Below are 25382 nucleotides of genomic sequence, written 5' to 3'. Positions count from 1 at the left end.
CACTCACTCAGCACACTCAATCACCACACTCACCACACTCACTCACCACTCACCTCACTCACCACACTTACTCACCACACTCACCACTCACCACCCTCACCACACTCACTCACCACTCACTCACCACACTCACTCACCACACTCACTCACCACTCACCACACTCACCACACTCACTCACCACTCACTCACCACACTCACTCACCACACTCACACTCACTCACCACACTCACCATACTCACTCACCACACTCACTCACCACACTCCACACTCACTCAACACACTCACCACACTCACTCACCACTCACCACACTCACTCACCACTCACCACACTCACTCACCACACTCACTCACCACACTCACTCACCATCCTCATACTCACTCACCACACTCACCATACTCACTCACCACACTCACTCACCACACTCCACACTCACTCAACACACTCACCACACTCACTCACCACTCACCACCCTTACTCACCACTCACCACCCTCACCCACCACACTCACTCACCACACTCACTCACCATCCTCATACTCACCACAGTGACCACTCACCACACTCACACCCCCCACCACCACCCCCCACCACCACAACCCTCCCCCCCACCACCACCCCCCCCGCCTCTTCCTCCAACCCCGCCGTCCATCCCCGTGGCGTCAGCACACGAGGCCGCGGGGCCACGCGGCACATCGGAGGCCAATGAACGAAACGCGAATCCCACCGCGACCCATCCACAAAGTCCCCCCCCCCATCCTCCGTCCCTCCACCACAACGCCCACCCATCACCACCCGCACCACCACCCGCACCATCACCACCACCCGCACCACCACCACCACCCGTCGCGCTGTCAATCAAAGGACACGGGGAGGTGGAGGAAGGGAGTTTGTGGAGGGAGATGGCTCGAGGGGTGGTGGTGGGAGGCGGCGAGGGGAGAGGGGACAGAGAGAGAGAGTGGAAAGAGAGGGGAGAGAGAGGGGCGAGAGAGAGGAGCGAGAGAGGTGGGGGAGCCACACACACACAGAGACACACAAACACTGCCTGCCGCTGCTGCTGCTGCGACACAACTCGCTGCCGCAGCTGCCGCAGTGGACTTTGTCTGCGCCGCGGGTCGCGCGCGACCAGCGCGGAGCTTCCACCAGTGGAGGCAACTCTGAGCAGCAGGAGTGGTAGCAGCAGCAACAACAACAACAGTAGCAGCAACAACAGTAGCAACAACAACAGTAGCAGCAGCAACAACAGTAGTATAGTAGCAACAACAACAACAGTAGCAGCAACAACAACAACAGTAGCAGCAACAACAGTAGCAACAACAACAACAACTGTAGCAACAACAACAGTAGTATAGTAGCAACAACAACAACTGTAGCAACAACAACAGTAGCAGCAGCAACAACAGTAGTATAGTAGCAACAACAACAACAGTAGCAGCAACAACAACAACAGTAGCAGCAACAACAGTAGCAACAACAACAGTAGCAACAACAACAGTAGCAGCAACAACAGTAGCAGCAACAACAACAGTAGCAGCAACAACAGTAGCAACAACAGTAGCCGCAACAACAACAACAGTAGCAGCAACAACAGTAGCAACAACAACAGTAGAAGCAGCAACAACAACAATAGTATAGTAGCAGCAACAACAACAACAATAGTATAGTAGCAACAACAACAACAACAGTAGCAACAACAACAACAGTAGCAGCAACAACAACAACAATAGTATAGTAGCAGCAACATCAACAGTAGCAACAATAACAACAGTAGTAGCAGTAGCAACAACAACAGTAGCAACAACAGTAGCAGCAACAACAGTAGCAGCAGCAACAGCAGTAGCAGCAGCAACAACAGTAGTATAGTAGCAACAACAACAACAGTAGCAACAACAGTAGCAGCAACAACAACAATAGAATAGTAGCAGCAACATCAACAGTAGCAACAATAACAACAGTAGCAGCAGCAACAACAACAGCAGCAGCAACAACAATAGCAGCAGCAACAACAGTAGCAGCAACAACAGTAGCAGCAGCAACAACAGTAGCAGCAGCAACAACAACAGCAGCAGCAACAACAATAGCAGCAGCAACAACAGTAGCAGCAACAACAACAACAGTAGCAGCAACAACAGTAGCAGCAGCAACAACAGCAGCAGCAACAACAACAACAACAGTAGCAGCAACAACAGCAGCAGCAGCAACAACAGCAGCAGCAGCTGTTGAGCGGACTGCTGCTGCTGGGGAGTAGCGGCAGCGGCAGACGGAGCAACAGGAGAGGTGGTGGCGATACCTCCACCGGCACAAGCAGCAGCAGCAGCAGCAGGAGGGTAAGATGATGATGCTGATGATGCTGCTGATGATGATGCTGATGATGCTGCTGATGATGATGCTGATGATGCTGCTGATGATGATGCTGATGATGCTGCTGATGATGATGCTGCTGATGATGATGCTGCTGATGATGATGCTGCTGATGATGATGCTGCTGATGATGATGCTGCTGATGATGATGCTGCTGATGATGATGCTGCTGATGATGCTGCTGATAATGATGATGCTGTTGATAATGATGATGCTGCTGATGATGATGCTGCTGATGATGCTGCTGATGATGCTGCTGATAATGATGATGCTGTTGATAATGATGATGCTGCTGATGATGATGCTGCTGATGATGCTGCTGATAATGATGATGCTGCTGATGATAATGCTGCTTCTGATGCTACCGATGATGATGCTGATGATGCTGCTGATAATGATGATGCTGATGATGCTGCTGATAATGATGATGCTGCTGCTGATGCTGCTGCTGATGATGCTGATGATGTTGATGATGCTGCTGCTGATGATGCTGCTGATGATGCTGATGCTGCTGATGATGCTGCTGATGATGATGATGATGCTGCTGCTGATGCTGCTGCTGCTGATGATGCTGCTGCTGATGATGTTGCTGCTGATGATGCTGCTGAAAATGATGCTGATGATGATGATGCTGCTTCTGATGATGATGATGCTGCTGATTATAATGATGATGCTGCTGATGATGATGCTGCTGCTGATAATAATGCTGCTGATGATGATGCTGCTGATGCTGCGGATGATGCTGCTGATGCTGCTGATGCTGCTGATGATGCTGCTGCTGCTGATGATGCTGCTGATGATGATGATGCTGCTGATAATGATTATGCTGATGATTATGCTGCTGATGATGCTGATTATGCTGATGATGCTGACTATGCTGATGATGCTGCTGCTGATGATGATGTTGCTGATGCTGCTGATGATGATGCGCCCTCAGTACGCCACTCCGAGTTCCATTCCCGCTCACGGCCACCGACATCGTTGACGATTCTCGTCGTGATGATTTTTTTACTTTCATCAGCCCAGGGCCTCCCCTAGGTCGACTCAGCCTCAAATGAGTACCTGGTGCGGCGTGTAAACATTGCCACTTGGGAGACAAAGGCGGCCGGGCGTGGTGCTGGCCACCCCCTTGTGGGCCGTGCCGGCCTTCATAGGCGCTCGCTAACAGCACTTGCCCCAACAATCTGCTCGGCTACACGGGGGATCTTTGTCTTGTTCTGTGCGTGCGCTGCGAGAGAGATCCGCGTGAGATGTCAATCGCGGTCGCATCTCGCGTCGCGTTCGTCTAAGCGAGGGGGGGTCGTTGCCCGAAACGTCTGTATACAGTCTACACAGGCTGATATACCGTCTATAGATGCATTGCATTCGATGCCAATGTGGAGTGCTGCTGCTGCTGCTGCGGGCCACGATGAGAGGGCCCCATCAGAGAGGGAGAGAGTTCGCGTCGCTCTTCCTCCTCCGTCGCAGCAGCGCAGACCTCGGTGGGGTTCACTGCGCGGGTCGCATGGCCCCAATCGCACTGCTCTGGGGCTTGTCGACGAAGTGCGTCTCTCTGTCTGTGTGCGTCTCTCTGTGTGAGTCTGTCTGCGTCTGTGTGCGTCTCTCTGTGTGAGTCTCTCTGTGTGAGTTTGTGTGCGTCTGTGTGAGTCTGTGTGCGTCTGTGTGAGTCTGTGTGCGTCTGTGTGAGTCTGTCTGTGTGAGTCTGTCTGTGTGAGTATCTCTGTGTGAGTCTGTGTGCGTCTGTGTGAGTCTGTGTGCGTCTGTGTGAGTCTGTGTGCGTCTGTGTGAGTCTGTGTGCGTCTCTCTGTGTATGTGTGTGTGCGTCTCTCTGTGTGAGTCTGTGTGAGTCTCTCTGTGTGCGTCTCTCTGTGTGAGTCTCTCTGTGTGAGTTTGTGTACGTCTGTGTGAGTCTGTGTGCGTCTGTGTGAGTCTGTGTGCGTCTGTGTGAGTCTGTCTGTGTGAGTCTGTCTGTGTGAGTCTCTCTGTGTGAGTCTGTGTGCGTCTGTGTGAGTCTGTGTGCGTCTGTGTGAGTCTGTGTGCGTCTGTGTGAGTCTGTGTGCGTCTCTCTGTGTATGTGTGTGTGCGTCTCTCTGTGTGAGTCTGTGTGAGTCTCTCTGTGTGCGTCTCTCTGTGTGAGTCGTCTGTGTGAGTCTGTGTGGGTCTGTGTGAGTCTGTGTGCGTCTGTGTGAGTCTGTGTGCGTCTCTCTGTGTATGTGTGTGTGCGTCTCTCTGTGTGAGTCTGTGTAAGTCTCTCTGTGTGCGTCTCTCTGTGTGAGTCGTCTGTGTGAGTCTGTGTGCGTCTGTGTGAGTCTCTCTGTGTGAGTCGTCTGTGTGAGTCGCATCTGAACCGGTTTGGTTAACGACACGGATGGTGAATGTCCGCACGCGTGACAATGCGTCTCGTGGTGGCGATGTTGCAGCGACTTGGCAAGCCGACGCTGGATGATTGCCCCTCAAACAAGCCCCCTGCCCCTCACGGTTGGGCGGGGTTGTTTGACCATACTTCACCACGCTGGTCAGTGCAGGTTGGTGGGGAAGTAGCAGCAGCAGCGGAGGTGAGTGGGGTGGATGAGACGCGTTCACATCAAACTCGCCACTGATGTGTGCGGCCGTGGCCCGGAGTCGAACTCGGGTTCCCGGGTTTGTTGTTCATGGTTACCGCTGCGATTAGCGAGGGTGGCGACGTACGGTGAGAAAGAGGTTCACCACACGCCATGCAAAGAAGCATTGGGCCCACTTGGTGGATGCTGCTGCTGCGTTAGCCGTGTGGTGCACAGAGCACGAACCGCACTGCCGACGTTTCGGGCAATGACCCTTCCCCTTGTAAGGCCGCACACGCAGCGTTAGCGACATTGAGACGCGCGTTGTGGCGCTGCTGCTGCAGTCATAACACAAATACAAAGCTCCCCCATGTAGCCTCAGCAGACTGTTGGGGCAAGTGATGTTCGTAACGAGGGGGTGGGTGGCCAGCACCACGCCCGGCCGCCTTTGTTGTTTTACTACCTCGTGCTCATGTTGACACACCGCACTAGGTACTCATTTAAGGCTGAGTCGACCTAGGGACGGGGGTGGGGCAGAACTGGTTCAAAAAGTCACCACTGTTGTTGGTAGTGAGCGGGAATCGAACTCTGGTCGCCTGGGTCGTAGCGCAGCGCGCGAACCACGAACACTACCGAAGCACATGCACAGATACACACAGACCCATAACATACACACACCCACAACACACCCATAATACACACCCACAACACACCCATAATACACACCCAGAGCACACCCACAACAAACCCATAATACACCCCCACAACACACACCCACAACACACACCCATAACACACACCCACAACACACACACCCACAACACACACCCACAACACACCCATAATACACCCCCACAACACACACCCACAACACACACCCACAACACACCCATAATACACACCCACAACACACACCCACAACACACACCCATAACACACCCACAATACACCCACAACACACACACAATACACCCACAACACACACCCATAATACACACCCACAACACACCCATAATACACACCCACAACACACCCATAATACACACCTACAACACACCCACAACACACACCCACAACACACACCCACAACACACCCACAACACACCCACAAAACACACCCACAACACACACACACCCACAACACACACCCACAACACACCCACAACACACACCCATAATACACCCCCACAACACACACCCACAACACACCCATATTACACACCCAGAGCACACACGCAGGCAGTGGTTTTAACGCACAGAGTGATCTCCTGCTATTCAAATGAACATTCAGATGGCGGTCATCTCCTGTTCCCAGCCCTGAGCCAGTGGTGGAAATCCCACGTCCATATGGCAGGGGATAGTCTATCCATAGAACAACTACTGTTGACTTCTCCACAACGTGGTACATACTTTATCGACCCCTGAGGGATGATGGGCTGCGTCAACCCCCAACCTGGAGTCGTTCGCTCTGAGCAACCACCTGGCCTGGTTACAGAGCAGGGTCATGACTCACAACACACACACACACAGCCAACACCACCACACACACACAGCCAACACCACCACACACACACAGCCAACACCACCACACACACAGCCAACACCACCACACACACACAGCCAACACCACCACACACACAGCCAACACCACCACACACACACAGCCAACACCACCACACACACAGCCAACACCACCACACACACACAGCCAACACCACCACACACACAGCCAACACCACCACACACACACAGCCAACACCACCACACACACAGCCAACACCACCACACACACAGCCAACACCACCACACACACACAGCCAACACCACCACACACACACAGCCAACACCACCACACACACAGCCAACACCACCACACACACACAGCCAACACTCACCACACACACAGCCAACACCACCACACACACAGCCAACACCACCACACACACACAGCCAACACCACCACACACACAGCCAACACCACCACACACACAGCCAACACCACCACACACACACAGCCAACACCACACACACACACAGCCAACACCACCACACACACAGCCAACACCACCACACACACAGCCAACACCACCACACACACACAGCCAACACCACCACACACACAGCCAACACCACCACACACACACAGCCAACACCACCACACACACACAGCCAACACCACCACACACACACAGCCAACACCACCACACACACAGCCAACACCACCACACACACAGCCAACACCACCACACACACACAGCCAACACCACCACACACACAGCCAACACCACCACACACACACAGCCAACACCACCACACACACAGCCAACACCACCACACACACAGCCAACACCACACACACAGCCAACACCACCACACACACACAGCCAACACCACCACACACACAGCCAACACCACACACACACACAGCCAACACCACCACACACACACAGCCAACACCACACACACACAGCCAACACCACCATACACACACAGCCAACACCACCACACACACAGCCAACACCACCACACACACAGCCAACACCACACACACACACAGCCAACACCACCACACACACAGCCAACACCACCACACACACACAGCCAACACCACCACACACACAGCCAACACCACCACACACACACAGCCAACACTCACCACACACACAGCCAACACCACCACACACACAGCCAACACCACCACACACACACAGCCAACACCACCACACACACAGCCAACACCACCACACACACAGCCAACACCACCACACACACACAGCCAACACCACCACACACACAGCCAACACCACCACACACACACAGCCAACACCACCACACACACACAGCCAACACCACCACACACACACAGCCAACACCACCACACACACAGCCAACACCACCACACACACAGCCAACACCACCACACACACACAGCCAACACCACCACACACACAGCCAACACCACCACACACACACAGCCAACACCACCACACACACAGCCAACACCACACACACACAGCCAACACCACCACACACACAGCCAACACCACCACACACACAGCCAACACCACCACACACACAGCCAACACCACACACACACAACAGCCAACACCACACACACAGCCAACACCACCACACACACACAGCCAACACCACCACACACACAGCCAACACCACACACACACACAGCCAACACCACCACACACACACAGCCAACACCACACACACACACAGCCAACACCACCATACACACACAGCCAACACCACCACACACACAGCCAACACCACCACACACACAGCCAACACCACACACACACACAGCCAACACCACCACACACACAGCCAACACTACCACACACACAGCCAACACCACCACACACACAGCCAACACCACACACACACACAGCCAACACCACCACACACACAGCCAACACCACCACACACACACAGCCAACACCACCACACACACAGCCAACACCACCACACACACAGCCAACACCACCACACACACAGCCAACACCACCACACACACAGCCAACACCACACACACACACAGCCAACACCACACACACACACACAGCCAACACCACCACACACACAGCTAACACCACCACACACACACAGCCAACACCACACACACAGCCAACACCACACACACACACAGCCAACACCACACACACAGCCAACACCACACACACACACACAGCCAACACCACCACACACACAGCCAACACCACCACACACACAGCCAACACCACACACACACACAGCCAACACCACACACACACACAGCCAACACCACCACACACAGCCAACACCACCACACACACAGCCAACACCACCACACACACAGCCAACACCACCACACACACAGCCAACACCACCACACACACAGCCAAACACCACCACACACACAGCCAACACCACCACACACACAGCCAACACCACAAACACACAGCCAACACCACCACGCACACACAGCCAACACCACCACACACACAGCCAACACCACACACACACAGCCAACACCACCACACAAACAGCCAACACCACCACACACACAGCCAACACCACACACACACAGCCAACACCACACACACACACACAGCCAACACCACCACACACACAGCCAAACACCACCACACACACAGCCAACACCACCACACACACAGCCAACACCACACACACACAGCCAACACCACCACACACACACAGCCAACACCACACACACAGCCAACACCACCACACACACAGCCAACACCACCACACACACAGCCAACAGCACACACACAGCCAACACCACCACACACACGGCCAACACCACCACACACACAGCCAACACCACCACACACACACAGCCAACACCACCACCACACAGCCAACACCACCACACACACAGCCAACACCACACACACAGCCAACACCACCACACACACACAGCCAACACCACCACACACACAGCCAACACCACCACACACACAGCCAACACCACCACACACACACAGCCAACACCACCACACACACACAGCCAACACCACACACACAGCCAACACCACACACACACAGCCAACACCACCACACACACAGCCAACACCACCACACACACACAGCCAACACCACCACCACACAGCCAACACCACCACACACACAGCCAACACCACACACACACAGCCAACATCACACACACACAGCCAACACCACCACACACACAGCCAACACCACCACACACAACAACAACAACCGCCATTCGCCACTAAGTGGCGGTGACGTCACCACGACGCTTGTGCCAGGCCATGTGCACCTTGAGGCCACGTGAAGTGTCGAACGCCCGCTGGCAGGAGGTCACGGGGCAGACCCAGGTGCCACGGGTCGACTGACCGAGATGACCGAGATGACTGGCTGATGCACCACCTGTGCCCCCTACTGTGCCAACTTGCTGTGCTTTAGCCACCCGGCGCTCCGCTCGTTGTTGTGAGCGTCGCTCCTCCGCCCTCCGTTGTTGTTGGAGGGCGACTGCCTCCAACTGCCCAGTAGCGTCCTTCACGAGCCTCCTCCACTGAGGCCGATCTTGACACCGCTGGTACCAGTCATCGGCAAGTCCACTCAGCTCCACGTCCTCCTGTACCACATCACTCCATCTCTTCTCTAGCCCGTGCCGCGCCCGTTTAGCCCCCTCGATCCGGCCGAACAAAAGCTGTTTAGGCATGCGGCGGCTGGACATGCGGGCTACATGACCCAGCCAACGCAGCCTTGCCTGCCGGAGGAGCTCACTGATGGGACTTTGCCCAGATCTTTCAAGGACTTGTGAGCTCCTCACACAATCCAGCCTGGTCAAACCCAGGATGGATCGTAGGCAGGCCAGCCTAAATGTTTCCAACCGGCGAAGATGCTCCACTAGGGGGGTCCACGTTTCGCAAGCGTAGAGAAGGGAGGGAATGACCGTGGCCGAGAAGACCTGAAGCTTCGTGCGGAGCGACAGACCAGGTAGCTTCCACACAGCGTTACGCAACCGATGAAAAGATATTGCCGCTCGACTGATTCGGAGTGAGACCTCTGCTGATAAACTGGAGCTGGTCATGAGCACACTGCCCAGGTATGGGAAACTCTCTACTCTCTCCACAACTGCCCCATCACCGATTGGGAGTTGTGGGGGCGGAGTGCCCGATGGTACAAAATACCCAGGCAGGTGCTTAGTTTTGGTGGGGCTGATGGTAAGGCCCCACCTCTTAGTGGCACACTCCAGCCTCAGCAGCAGCGTCTCCAACTCCTCTTCTGAATGAGCAGCTATTACCAAATCATCGGCATACATAACGTGGTTGACCAATAGGGAGCCATCCCTTGATCGCACCCGGGCGTCGATCAGCCTCCCATTATATCTGTACCAAATGGTAATTCCCCCGGTACAGCTATTGAAGGCTTCACGAACTACGCAGTCGAAATAGATGTTAAATAATGTGGGAGCCAGAGGACATCCCTGTCGCACCCCAAGGTGTACAGGGAAAGGCTCCGACTCCCGGCCACGTAGTTTTACCCGGGCCCGCTCACCATCATGAAGGTCCTTAATGATCGTGAGCAGAGGGTCAGGGACTCCGAAAGCACGAAGAACAACCCAGAGCCCAGTCCTACTGATGGTATCATAGGCCTTGACCAGGTCAATAAAGCAGAGATGTAGGTCTTTTTGGAATTCCCTACACCTCTGCTGTAGCAGACGGACAGAAAATATGGCATCTGTGCAGGACCGCCCTTTCCTGAAACCACATTGGGGCTCCGCAAGCCTCTCCTCAGCATGCCTAGCAAGGCGATGTTGAATAATCCTTGCCAGGACCTTACCCGGCACACTGAGGAGTGAGATGCCCCTGTAGTTGTTACAGTCTGTGCGGTCCCCCTTCTTAAAGAGGGGGACCACCAGGGCATCCTTCCAGTCCTGCGGAACCCGTCCAGTGGTCCAGACTGTTGTTATGATGTCATATAGGGCAGTCTGTGCACAAACGCCACCCTCCCTCAGCATTTCGCCTGGGAGATCATCTCTGCCCGGTGCCTTCCCTGGTCTCAGACTCCGGATCGCCCTCAGTACTTCCTCAACAGCCGGTACCTCAGCCAGCCACTCACAGGGGGTGACCTCTTCCAATATTTGAGGCACCGCAGCCTCAGCAGGGTTATCCCCACTTTGTGCCATGATGTTTTCCTGGCTGAGAGATTTTCCCTCCCCCAGGACCTCACAGAAATGCTCAGCAAATCTGCAAACCTGTTCCTGGGGGTCGGAGATTGGATCACCGTTTTTTCCTCTAATGATGGTAATAGGTGTGGCGCTGCAGGTTACTTTTTTGATGGAGTTAAATAGTGATTTGTGATCGCGGGCCACTGAGGCAGACTCCATCTCCTCAGCAACCCGCGACCACCACCCATCCTTACAGCGCCTTACGGCTCTCCGAACCTCCGAGCGAAGGCTGCGGTAAACCTCCTCATTCTCTGACGTGGGATGCTGTAGGCGATGAGAGTGGGCCTGTCGCTTTTTCTCAATTAACCTGAACACCTCCTCCGTTAGCCAGGGTTCCCGGGGAGGTCTGGACCGCGTACCCAAAGCAGCCATTGCAGCTGCATGAGTCACAGTCTTAAACCTCGCCCATTTACCCTCGACATCAGGTGGAGTGGGGGACGATGCCAACCCCAGCTGCAAGCGATGATGAAATTCTCGCTTGCAACTTTCATCAGCTAACTTAGACCAGGCCACTTTTGGTTGGAATGGGATCCTGGGTGTACACCCACCACCGGAGTGGAAGAATGGCAGGCGCATCTTACAGATGACTAGTCGATGGTCAGAGGGCAGATCAGCTCCACGGTAGGTCCTGGTGTCAAGGACATGGGCTCGCATCCGCTGGTCCGTCACTACGTAGTCCAGCAGATGTTCTTGCTTGGACCCGGCATGCATCCATGATGTTGTGTGGATGCGCCGATGCCGGAAGAGCGTGTTGGTAATTACAAGCCCATGGGCTGCACAGAAATCTAGCAGCCTCCTACCGTTGTTATTGAGCTGATCTGGCCCATGCCTTCCAATCACTCCAGACCAGGTGCCAGCATCATGACCAACTCGGGCATTGAAGTCACCCAACAAGATGACTCTGTCCCGAGTGGCCACTTTAGCCAGCACCTGTGACAGTAGGTCATAGAAAGCGTCTGACTCATCGGCTTTGCCTGCATCCCTCCACGGATGTTCGTCTTCGGTGGGGGCGTAAGTAACCACGACCACCACTCCTCGCCTCTGGTTGATGGGAAGGCGAGCCCAAAGTATCCTGGGGCTTACAGCTTCCCACACCTCACCGCCACGCTCCCACGCCCCCTTCATTCTTTTGTTCAGAAGAAGAGCCACACCCTGTTGTTTGGCAGTCTCCTGCCCCGAGTAGAGGACTGTCCACCCCTCATGGTGGCAGGAGCCAGAACCGGTCCACCGGACCTCCTGAATGCCACAGAGATCCAGGCGGTACCGGTCCAGCTCCCGACAGAGGAGTGGCAGCCTCTCCTCCGCAGTGAGCGTTCGAACATTCCACGTGGCCATCCGCAATGGTTTTTCGTTGTTACTGGAGGAGCCCCGAGGGTTAAAATTCAATCTCCTGGCTCCGCCAAATGGGGTTTGGCCAGGAGACGTCATAAAAGCCTGACCCCCCGGGGCCTCCGGCACAAGCTTATTAATTACAGGTTTATGTTTAAATCGTAGTTTAGTGGTGGTTAATTGAAGGTGGAGGGGTTACCAGCCCCTCGCACCCGTCCAGAGCCCCCGTTTAGCCACTGTGGTGGTCACAGACGCCATGAGGGGAGAGGCCAATGGGCATTGGCCCTCCCCCCACAGCACTGCCCACGACAGTGTTGCCCGTCCGGCACCGCGAGGAGGTAGGAGGTTGTTTTGCCGGACCCAACACCACCACACACACAGCCAACACCACACACACACAGCCAACACCACCACCACACACACAGCCAACACCACACACACACACACAGCCAACACCACACACACACAGCCAACACCACACACACACAGCCAACACCACACACACACAGCCAACACCACCACACACACACAGCCAACACCACCACACACACAGCCAAACACCACCACACACACAGCCAACACCACCACACACACAGCCAACACCACACACACACAGCCAACACCACCACACACACACAGCCAACACCACACACACAGCCAACACCACCACACACACAGCCAACACCACACACACACAGCCAACACCACCACCACACACACAGCCAACACCACACACACACACACAGCCAACACCACACACACACAGCCAACACCACCACACATACACAGCCAACACCACCACACACACACAGCCAACACCACCACACACACACAGCCAACACCACCACACACACAGCCAACACCACCACACACACAGCCAACACCACCACACACACAGCCAACACCACACACACACAGCCAACACCACCACACACACACAGCCAACACCACACACACAGCCAACACCACCACACACACAGCCAACACCACCACACACACACCCAACACCACCACACACAGCCAACACCACACACACACACAGCCAACACCACACACACAGCCAACACCACACACACACAGCCAACACCACCACCACACACACAGCCAACACCACACACACACACACAGCCAACACCACACACACACAGCCAACACCACCACACACACACAGCCAACACCACACACACACACAGCCAACACCACCATACACACACAGCCAACACCACCACACACACAGCCAAACACCACCACACACACAGCCAACACCACCACACACACAGCCAACACCACACACACACAGCCAACACCACCACACACACACAGCCAACACCACACACACAGCCAACACCACCACACACACAGCCAACACCACCACACACACAGCCAACACCACCACACACAGCCAACACCACCACACACACAGCCAACACCACACACACACAGCCAACACCACCACCACACACAGCCAACACCACCACACACACACAGCCAACACTACCACACACACAGCCAACACCACCACACACACAGCCAACACCACCACACACACACAGCCAACACCACCACCACACAGCCAACACCACCACACACACAGCCAACACCACACACACAGCCAACACCACCACACACACACAGCCAACACCACACACACACAGCCAACACCACACACACACACAGCCAACACCACACACACACAGCCAACACCACCACACACACACAGCCAACACCACCACACACACAGCCAACACCACACACAGCCAACACCACCACACACACAGCCAACACCACCACACACAGCCAACACCACCACACACACACAGCCAACACCACCACCACACACACAGCCAACACCACCACCACACACAGCCAACACCACACACACCCAGCCAACACCACCACACACACAGCCAACACCACCACACACAGCCAACACCACCACACACACAGCCAACACCACCACCACACACAGCCAACACCACCACACACACACAGCCAACACCACCACACACACAGCCAACACCACACACACACACAGCCAACACCACCACACACACAGCCAACACCACACACACACACAGCCAACACCACCACACACACAGCCAACACCACCACACACACAGCCAACACCACCACACACACACAGCCAACACCACCACCACACAGCCAACACCACCACACACACAGCCAACACCACACACACAGCCAACACCAACACACACACACAGCCAACACCACCACACACACAGCCAACACCACCACACACACAGCCAACACCACCACCACACACACAGCCAACACCACACACACACACACAGCCAACACCACACACACACAGCCAACACCACCACACACACACAGCCAACACCACACACACACACAGCCAACACCACCATACACACACAGCCAACACCACCACACACACAGCCAAACACCACCACACACACAGCCAACACCACCACACACACAGCCAACACCACACACACACAGCCAACACCACCACACACACACAGCCAACACCACACACACAGCCAACACCACCACACACACAGCCAACACCACCACACACACAGCCAACACCACCACACACAGCCAACACCACCACACACACAGCCAACACCACACACACACAGCCAACACCACCACCACACACAGCCAACACCACCACACACACACAGCCAACACTACCACACACACAGCCAACACCACCACACACACAGCCAACACCACCACACACACACAGCCAACACCACCACCACACAGCCAACACCACCACACACACAGCCAACACCACACACACAGCCAACACCACCACACACACACAGCCAACACCACACACACACAGCCAACACCACACACACACACAGCCAACACCACACACACACAGCCAACACCACCACACACACACAGCCAACACCACCACACACACAGCCAACACCACACACAGCCAACACCACCACACACACAGCCAACACCACCACACACAGCCAACACCACCACACACACACAGCCAACACCACCACCACACACACAGCCAACACCACCACCACACACAGCCAACACCACACACACCCAGCCAACACCACCACACACACAGCCAACACCACCACACACAGCCAACACCACCACACACACAGCCAACACCACCACCACACACAGCCAACACCACCACACACACACAGCCAACACCACCACACACACAGCCAACACCACACACACACACAGCCAACACCACCACACACACAGCCAACACCACACACACACACAGCCAACACCACCACACACACAGCCAACACCACCACACACACAGCCAACACCACCACACACACACAGCCAACACCACCACCACACAGCCAACACCACCACACACACAGCCAACACCACACACACAGCCAACACCAACACACACACACAGCCAACACCACCACACACACAGCCAACACCACCACACACACAGCCAACACCACCACACACACACAGCCAACACCACCACACACACACAGCCAACACCACACACACAGCCAACACCACCACACACACAGCCAACACCACCACACACACAGCCAACACCACCACACACACACAGCCAACACCACCACCACACAGCCAACACCACCACACACACAGCCAACACCACACACACACAGCCAACACCACCACACACACACAGCCAACACCACCACACACACAGCCAACACCACACACACACAGCCAACACCACCACACACACAGCCAACACCACCACACACACAGCCAACACCACACACACACAGCCAACACCACCACCACACACACAGCCAACACCACACACACACACAGCCAACACCACACACACACAGCCAACACCACACACACACACACACAGCCAACACCACCACACACACAGCCAACACCACACACACACAGCCAACACCACCACACACACAGCCAACACCACCACACACACAGCCAACACCACACACACACAGCCAACACCACCACCACACACACAGCCAACACCACACACACACACACAGCCAACACCACACACACACAGCCAACACCACCACACACACAGCCAACACCACCACACACACAGCCAACACCACCACACACAGCCAACACCACCACACACACACAGCCAACACCACCACCATACACACAACCAACACCACCACACACAGCCAACACCACACACACACAGCCAACACCACCACACACACAGCCAACACCACCACACACACAGCCAACACCACCACACACACATCCAACACCACCACCACACACAGCCAACACCACCACACACACACAGCCAACACCACCACACACACAGCCAACACCACACACACACACAGCCAACACCACCACACACACAGCCAACACCACCACACACACAGCCAACACCACCACACATACAGCCAACACCACCACACACACAGCCAACACCACCACACACAGCCAACACCACCACACACAGCCAACACCACACACACACACCCAACACCACCACACACAGCCAACACCACCACACACACACAGCCAACACCACCACACACACAGCCAACACCACCACACACAGCCAACACCACCACACACACACAGCCAACACCACCACCACACACACAGCCAACACCACCACACACAGCCAACACCACACACACACAGCCAACACCACCACACACACAGCCAACACCACCACACACACAGCCAACACCACCACACACACAGCCAACACCACCACCACACACAGCCAACACCACCACACACACACAGCCAACACCACCACACACACAGCCAACACCACACACACACACAGCCAACACCACCACACACACAGCCAACACCACCACACACACAGCCAACACCACCACACATACAGCCAACACCACCACACACACAGCCAACACCACCACACACAGCCAACACCACCACACACAGCCAACACCACACACACACACCCAACACCACCACACACAGCCAACACCACCACACACAGCCAACACCACACACACACACAGCCAACACCACACACACACACCCAACACCACCACACACAGCCAACACCACCACACACAGCCAACACCACCACACATACAGCCAACACCACCACACACACAGCCAACACCACCACACACAGCCAACACCACCACACACAGCCAACACCACCACACACAGCCAACACCACCACACACAGCCAACACCACACACACACAGCCAACACCACCACACACACAGCCAACACCACCACACACAGCCAACACCACCACACACAGCCAACACCACACACACACACAGCCAACACCACCACACACACACCCAACACCACCACACACAGCCAACACCACCACACACAGCCAACACCACACACACACACAGCCAACACCACCACACACACCCAACACCACCACACACAGCCAACACCACCACACACAGCCAACACCACCACACATACAGCCAACACCACCACACACACAGCCAACACCACCACACACAGCCAACACCACCACACACAGCCAACACCACCACACACAGCCAACACCACACACACACACCACTATCACAACACACACACCACGACACACACACACTATCACTTCAGACACCACACACACACTCACCGCACACACAGTGCCCCTGTGCACGTGGCACTGCGAGCAACAACAACCGCCGTTCGCCACTAAGTGGCGATGACATCCCATGGCAATCGTGCCAGGCTAGGTGCACTCTGGTAAACACAGGCAACAATGAACAAAGTTTCCCCGTATAACCTTAACAGACTTTTGGGGCAAGTGCTGTGAGCGAGCACCACGCCCGATAAACACACACACACACACCTCCACGACAGCACGTGAATACACAAATAGAAAGATCCCCCGTGTAGCCTACGCCAGCTGCCGGGGCAAGTGCTGTTCGTGAGACACCTATGGAGACTGGCACGGCACACGAGCGGGTGGGTGGCCAGCATCACGCCCGGCCGCCTTTGTCTCCCCAGTGGTGATGTTTACACCCCGCACCAGCTAATCATTTTAAGCTGAGTCGACCTAGTGGAGGCCCAGGACCGGTTCAGACAATCGTCACCACTGCGTGTTGGCCATGAGCAGAAGTGTAACTCGGGTCGCCGGGTTCGCAGTTCAGCGCGCGCTAATCGCTGCACCACCGCTCTACACATGCGCGCACGCCAACACGTGGACACGGCTACACGTGGACACACACGGAGCCCACACTGACAACCCCCTTCCCTTCGCCCCCCCTCCCCTCGCCCCCCCCCCCCCCTTGGCCCCCAGGCCCCGCCATGGTGGGCCACCTCGTGCTCCGCGAGATGGACGCGCAGTTCGAGGCGAAGCGGCTCCACCGCGGCCGCGACGGAGGCCTCGACAGCCCCGACTCGGGGCTGCCCCCCAGCCCCAGCCCCCCGCTGCACTCCGCCAGCCCCAGCCCCGCGGGCCCCGCGGGCCCCACGGGCCCCGGCGCCTGGAGCCCCCCGGCGGCGGGGCCACGGGGCCTCTCGGCGGCGGGGTCCCCCGGCAGCAGCTGCGGGGCCGGGCTGCTCCGGCAGGTAAAGCGCGCGTGCCCCCCCCCACACCCCCCACACCACCCCCCCTCCACCACCAAAGACAAAGATCCCCCGTGTAGCTTTAACAGACTGTTGGGGCAAGTGCTGTTGGCGAGGAGCACCATGCGACCCACGCTGGGGACCTGCGCAGTGAACCCACTGCGGCCTGCGCTGCTGCAACGGAGGAGGGACAGCGACACGACACGAACTCTCTCCCTCTCTGATGGGGCCTCTCCTCGTGGCCCGCAGCAGCAGCAGACCTTCACATTGGCATCGAGCTCTTGAACCACATTGAGCTGCCGTACTCACAATGCATCTATAGACTGTATAGCAGCCTGTGTAGACTGTATACAGACGTTTCGGGCAACGACCCCCTGTGAGCGAGTAGCGCCTATAAAGACCGGCACTGTGGCACACGAGGTGGTGGGCGGCCAGCACCACGCACCTGCCTGGCCGCCTTTGTCTCCCCCAGTGGCGATTATTTGACACACCGCACCAGGTACTTTTTTGAGGCTGAGTCGACCTAGGGGAGGAGGCCCAGGACCGAGTTCAGATAATCGTCGCTGGTGTTGGCCGTGAGAGGGAATGGAATTCTGGTCGCCGGGGTTCTTAGCGCAGCAGCGCGCTAACCGCTGCGCCACCGCTCCCCGTATCCCACCGCTGTTGGCTGCCAAACTCCGAGGTTGCAGCCGTCGCCAGGTGGAGCGCCTTCGCCCGTTCCTGGACGCCTGGACGATCCAACTGGTTCATGTTTATTCTCCCAGGCAAGGCCCACTGAGCTGTGTAGAAGCGACCTGGCTATCACAAATGACAGCTCAGCGAAGTGGCTTATCGCGTGGAAATTTAGCAGCAGCTAAAAACTCTAAACGCGCGGTGATGTTGATTCAAAATGTGGAGGGGAAAAGCCAGAGAAGACGGAGAAAAATCCACGCAACCACGGGGAGAGACACGCAAAGTCCAAATATAAGCAGGTGTCAGGGTCGGAATCGAACCAACGACCTCCTGTATACCAAGCGAGGTAGTTAACATCTCCAAGCCACCGTAATGATGATGATGATGAGAGAGACACGCAGACTCCAAATATACAGCAGCAGGCGTCAGGGTCGAGATTGAACCTCCTGTAGACCAGGCGAGGTAGTTCACATCTCCCAGCCACCGATCGCCGTGCAGAGGCTCTGCACGCGGCAGCGCGGTGCTCGGGGTCGTCAGCCGCCCCAGGACAGAAGGGGGGGGGGGCTCCCGTGCGACACAAACGGCACGGAGCCTACGGGGAAAGGTCACTCGCCTCCAGAGGTCGTCTCCCCTCCCCCCCCACTCCCCCCCCCCCCCCCTGATCTCGCTGCGTCTCTCCCTCTTGGCATCTCCTTCGCTCTGTCCCTCCGTGAACGTCACAAATCACAGGCCGTTGTCAGTCTACTGCTGGGTGAAGGCCTCTTCACGCGGTGTCTGTCTTGGGTGTTGTCGACCAGACTTCACCACACCCGATGATACTCAGTTGGGGATGTCAGGTGGGAGTCGTTTCAGATGCCACTCACCACTGATGTTAGCCGTGACTGGGATTCGAATTTAGGTGGCCGGGTTCCTAGCCCGCTGTGCTTACCACTGCGCCACCACTCTCCCCACGAGAACACCACTCCACTCACAACATCACTTCATCAGAAATATAAACGATGGCACATTCGAACTCTCCCCATCTCTGTTTCCCTCCTCCTGCTTGATTCACCGTGGGCGGCTTCTAATCCCAGTGCTCTTTAGGAGCGCGATGTTCCTCTCCCCCCGTGTGTACGAGTTACCCCCCCCGCTCTCCCTCGTTGCCCCCCCCCCCGCCGCCGCTCTCCCTCCCTCGCTCTCCCTCGCTCTCCCCCACTGCCCCCCCCTGCCCCCCCCACTCTCCATCGCTCTCCCTCGCGTGAATTCTTTCCGTGCTGTCCGGAGAGTAACCGCGTCCCCTCCGCCCAACTCTCCCGCCCGCGCCTCGACTGGGAGAGAGCGGCAGAGAGGGAGGGGAGAGAGAGGCCCGGAAACGGGAGATGAGACGCAAGGGGGAGAGTCTTGAAGGGGAGATGGTGTCGGTTATCTCTCCACGTGATCGACTCGAGTTGGAGACATCTCACGGAGACCTCCGCTCGGTGTCTCCACGCAGAGAGACAAACAACGGCTCCGTCCATCCGCCAATTAATTTGCTTTCCGGAAGAGGGCCCCATGGTTTAGACGGAGAGCTCTTGCCAATAAAAGCTGGTCATCCAGCGACGCACGTTTAACGAGTCTGACTCCGCTGATGTCTGTACGTTTGAACTTCTTTCGCACCATACCTAGCCAACCGTGCTCATCGGAGGTGCGGGGAGGGGGGGACAACACACTAAACACAAAAAGCTGTTACAAATAAATGAGTTTTCAATCGAGATATGAAAGTGCACAGCTCCAGTGGCTTCCTAATAACGTAAGAGAGAGCGTTCCAGACGGCCACAGAAGCGCACCTGAAAGCGCGCGATGCGGTGACCACCGACTTTGTTTGATGGTCAGCAGCCAAAAGCCGCTGCTGCTGCGAGGATGAGCGCAGTTCTCGTGATGGTTTATGCTCCTTGACGAGATCAGCGTTGTATTGTGGTGAATTTGTGGCAAGCACTTTGTGACGAGTGTGACCTTAACACCCAGAAGGTGGAAGCCAGCCCAGGGTTTAGTTGCGTAAGCAGAGGCTTCTGGGTAATATTTGGCAAGGCAGTCGGCCGATGAACTTGACTGTCATTTTATGTGAAGAGAAAGAGGGCGGTCTGTTTAGCTACCCACAATCACGCGATTCGGTTTTAAAGCAATTATGAAGAGCAATAATCCACTGATAGATGTGGGCTGCCTCACGCCATGTTAGTTGGTGACCTTAGCTGAGGCCGGGGATGGAACTCAGGTGGCCGGGTACACAGCGGAGTGCGCCAAGCATTGCGCCGCCACTCCTCGCACTGACTGACACCTCCACGGCGAGGGGTCGTCACCACGCCCTGACACCGAGCCACGTGAGTGCCTGCCCCCCCCCCCCCAGACTCCCCGAATGAGAGCCCCCCCCCCACTCCCCACAAATCCAAACATCCACACTGGGGGGCCCGAATCACGGGGCAACTTCCCCCGGCCCCTCCCCCCACTGCCAAACTCATACAAGCCTGACTATCCATAATCACGGGGGGGGGGGGGGCATTTGGGTTTTATCGTGTAAATATGAATGTGTCGTTAAAGCCACCACCACCCGACACAGCCAACGAGTAATAAGGTTTGTCACGTCAACCTAACGTGCCAGTTAGTGACTAGTACAGCACAATGCCCCCCCCCACACCAAAAAAAAAACAAAGATCCCCCGCATAGCCTTAACAGGCTGTTGGGGCAAGTCCTGTTGGCGAGTAGGACCTTTGAAGGCGGCACGGTAAACGAGGGGGTGGGTGACCAACACCACGCCCGACCGCCTTTGTCTCCCCTGCGGCGATGTTTACTACATACCACACCCAGGCACTCACTTGAGGATGAGTTGACCTATGGGAGGACCAGGACCGGTTCAGATAATCATCACCGGTGTTGGTGGCCGTGAGCGGGAATCGAACCCTGGATGCCGGGTTCGTAGTGCGGCGCACTAACCGCTACACCCCCCCCACCTCAGCCACACTGGCACGGGTCCTGGTGCCTGGCACGGGTCCTGGTGCCTGGCACGGGTCCTGGTGCCTGGCACGGGCCCTGGTGGCTGAAGGAATGGGAGGGAGTCTTCCCCTCGCCAATCTCTGCCGTTGTTGCTTCCAAGCCCGGCACGTGGCCCTCTCCTCCGGCCCCGCGGGGCTCCGTTGAGTCGCCACCTGTCCCCTGCCCCCCCCTCCAGGAACGTCCTCCAACTTTGTCGAGGTAGCTGCCGTCCTGAGTCTTCCCCAGGACGTTACAACCCCCAGGTTGTAGAGCGATAGTCAACAATGCACCACGCGGCATGGTGTATCCACACGTGGTTCTCCCCCCTCTGCTCGTATGGTCAGCTATTATTATTCCTCCTCTTCTTCACCCCGTGGTGTGTCGCGGTTATTTGCATCTCAACGGTGGCAACCCTAGAGCCTCGGGTCAGTTCCATTGCCAGCTCGCTCCACATCCACACCGCGGCGCTTGTCTCTCTCTCTCTGTCGCTCCGTCTCTCTCTCTCTGTGACCTTTCCGTGCCTCGTTGGCCCCGCGGCGTCCGTCCTCCGCGCGTGACATTTGGAAAAGTTTGCGGAGAAACGCGAAAACCGATAGCCCGGCGACACATTCCGCAGCGCGGCGCTGCCGTGTCCGCAGCGCGGGGCGTCTCACGCGGTTCGACTCCCGCTCCGGGTCTACAGAGAGGGGGAGGTGGGGGGTGGGGGGGTGCTTCAAAGGGAATGTGGTGGGGTTGGGTGGCAGTCGTGGATGACCGAGGTCGTGTGAGGACGGTGTTCCCACGGGCCGGGAGCGAACTCGGGATGTGTCGGTCCCGGCCCTGCGCTCGCTGTGGTGGTCGTGTGAGTTGTGGGGGCTCAGGGGCCTCCGTGCGTTGGCGGAGAGGCGCCACGCGTGCACTACGCTGAACTTCTTTCGCAGCGCACATAGCCAACCGTGCTCATCGGTGGGCACAGCGGTGGGGCTTTGTCCGTCCACTGCTGGATGAGGGATTCCCCGCGCCGTGAGGGACGCGGGTCGTTTACTTGACCGTACTTCGCCGCGCTGGTCACTGCGGCTCGTTGCCGTTGGAAGGCGGCGAGCACGGCGTCAGGCGGGAGCGTAGAAAATCCCATACAACCGTGCTAACCTCCGATGTGAGCGGTTGGCTACGTACGGCGCGAAAGAAGCTCAGCACGCATACGTAGCGGCACCGGCCCACGGCAGCAGCCGTGAATCTCCCACCCTGCCTCAGACCCGGCGGCGTTCTCTCCCGAACACAGACTGGCACGTGCACGCGCCATTGCAGGACCCATGAATATGCGTGGTTCTTCCGCCTTGGTTTTTGTTTTTGTATTCGTCCAATTGACTTCTCCACTGCTTTTTTCTTTCAAATCAAACGCCGCATTATTTGAACAAAGACACGCAAATTAGAAACCCAGTGGATGAGCCCCGAGACTCACCCGCTCGCCTCCCAGCGAGGGCGTGAGTCGAGCCTCAAGGCTCGTGGCGAGGAGGCGCGCGCCGCTGTGCCACGCGCCGTGCGCGTCGCTAACGCGGTGACTCCGCAGGCGGTGCCCGGGGGGAGACAGACGGTGCTCGGCGGCGAGGCCCCCCTGAGGACGCGCTCCTTCAGCGAGGGCGTGGAGGTGGAGCCACCGCCCAGCGTGCTGGAAGTGAGGTGGGTACAGCGTCATCAGCATCATCAGCATTACTAGCAACAGCATCAGCTTAGTCATCATACAAAGTATAAACATCGTCACTATCGATATCAGATGCATTATCAGCAGCATAAGCATCGTCATCACAAGAAGCATCATCATCAGCTTCTCACCATCATCAGCATATCGCCATCAGAAGCACAATCATCAGAATTTAAATCATGATTGGACAGAGTTGCTTACATACACCATTCTCGATTCTCTATTAAACTTTATCAACTTTTTTTTTACCAGGTAAGGTTCACTGAGCTATGTAGCTCTTTTTCAGAAGCGACCTGGCCACAGATGATAGCTCAACGAAGTGGCTGATCGCGTGGACATTTATAGCAGCCAAATACTAAAAACGTGGTGATGTTGCTTCTAAATGTGGAGGGAAAACCCTGAGGGCCCAGAGAAAAATCCACGCGACCACGGAGAGAGAGACACGCTAACTCCACATATACAGCAGACGTCAGGGTCAGGATGGAATCCATGACATCCTCGCGTACCAGGCAAGGGAGTTAACATCTCGCCACCGTGGCTAAGTTAACGTGTCGAGTTGTGTGCGCACGAAT

The 25382-nt window shown here is 56.3% G+C and overlaps 1 protein-coding gene across 1 annotated transcript in view; it reads left to right on the top strand.

The window, feature by feature from the left end:
- The first annotated feature begins 888 nt into the window (after window positions 1-888).
- Window positions 889-25382, top strand: part of LOC144730870 (refilin-A-like) — a 29673-nt gene continuing 5179 nt past the window's right edge. The window contains exons 1-3 of the mRNA XM_078611663.1: window positions 889-2325; window positions 19204-19475; window positions 24679-24788. Of these exons, the coding sequence (XP_078467789.1) occupies window positions 19212-19475; window positions 24679-24788 (374 nt within the window). The 5' untranslated portion in view covers window positions 889-2325; window positions 19204-19211. The remainder of the gene's footprint in view (window positions 2326-19203; window positions 19476-24678; window positions 24789-25382) is intronic.

Source organism: Lampetra planeri, chromosome 37, assembly GCF_965212315.1.
Source record: "Lampetra planeri chromosome 37, kcLamPlan1.2.h2, whole genome shotgun sequence".
NCBI classification, from domain to species: Eukaryota; Metazoa; Chordata; class Hyperoartia; order Petromyzontiformes; family Petromyzontidae; genus Lampetra; species Lampetra planeri.
This window is presented reverse-complemented; position numbering and strand designations above follow the sequence as displayed.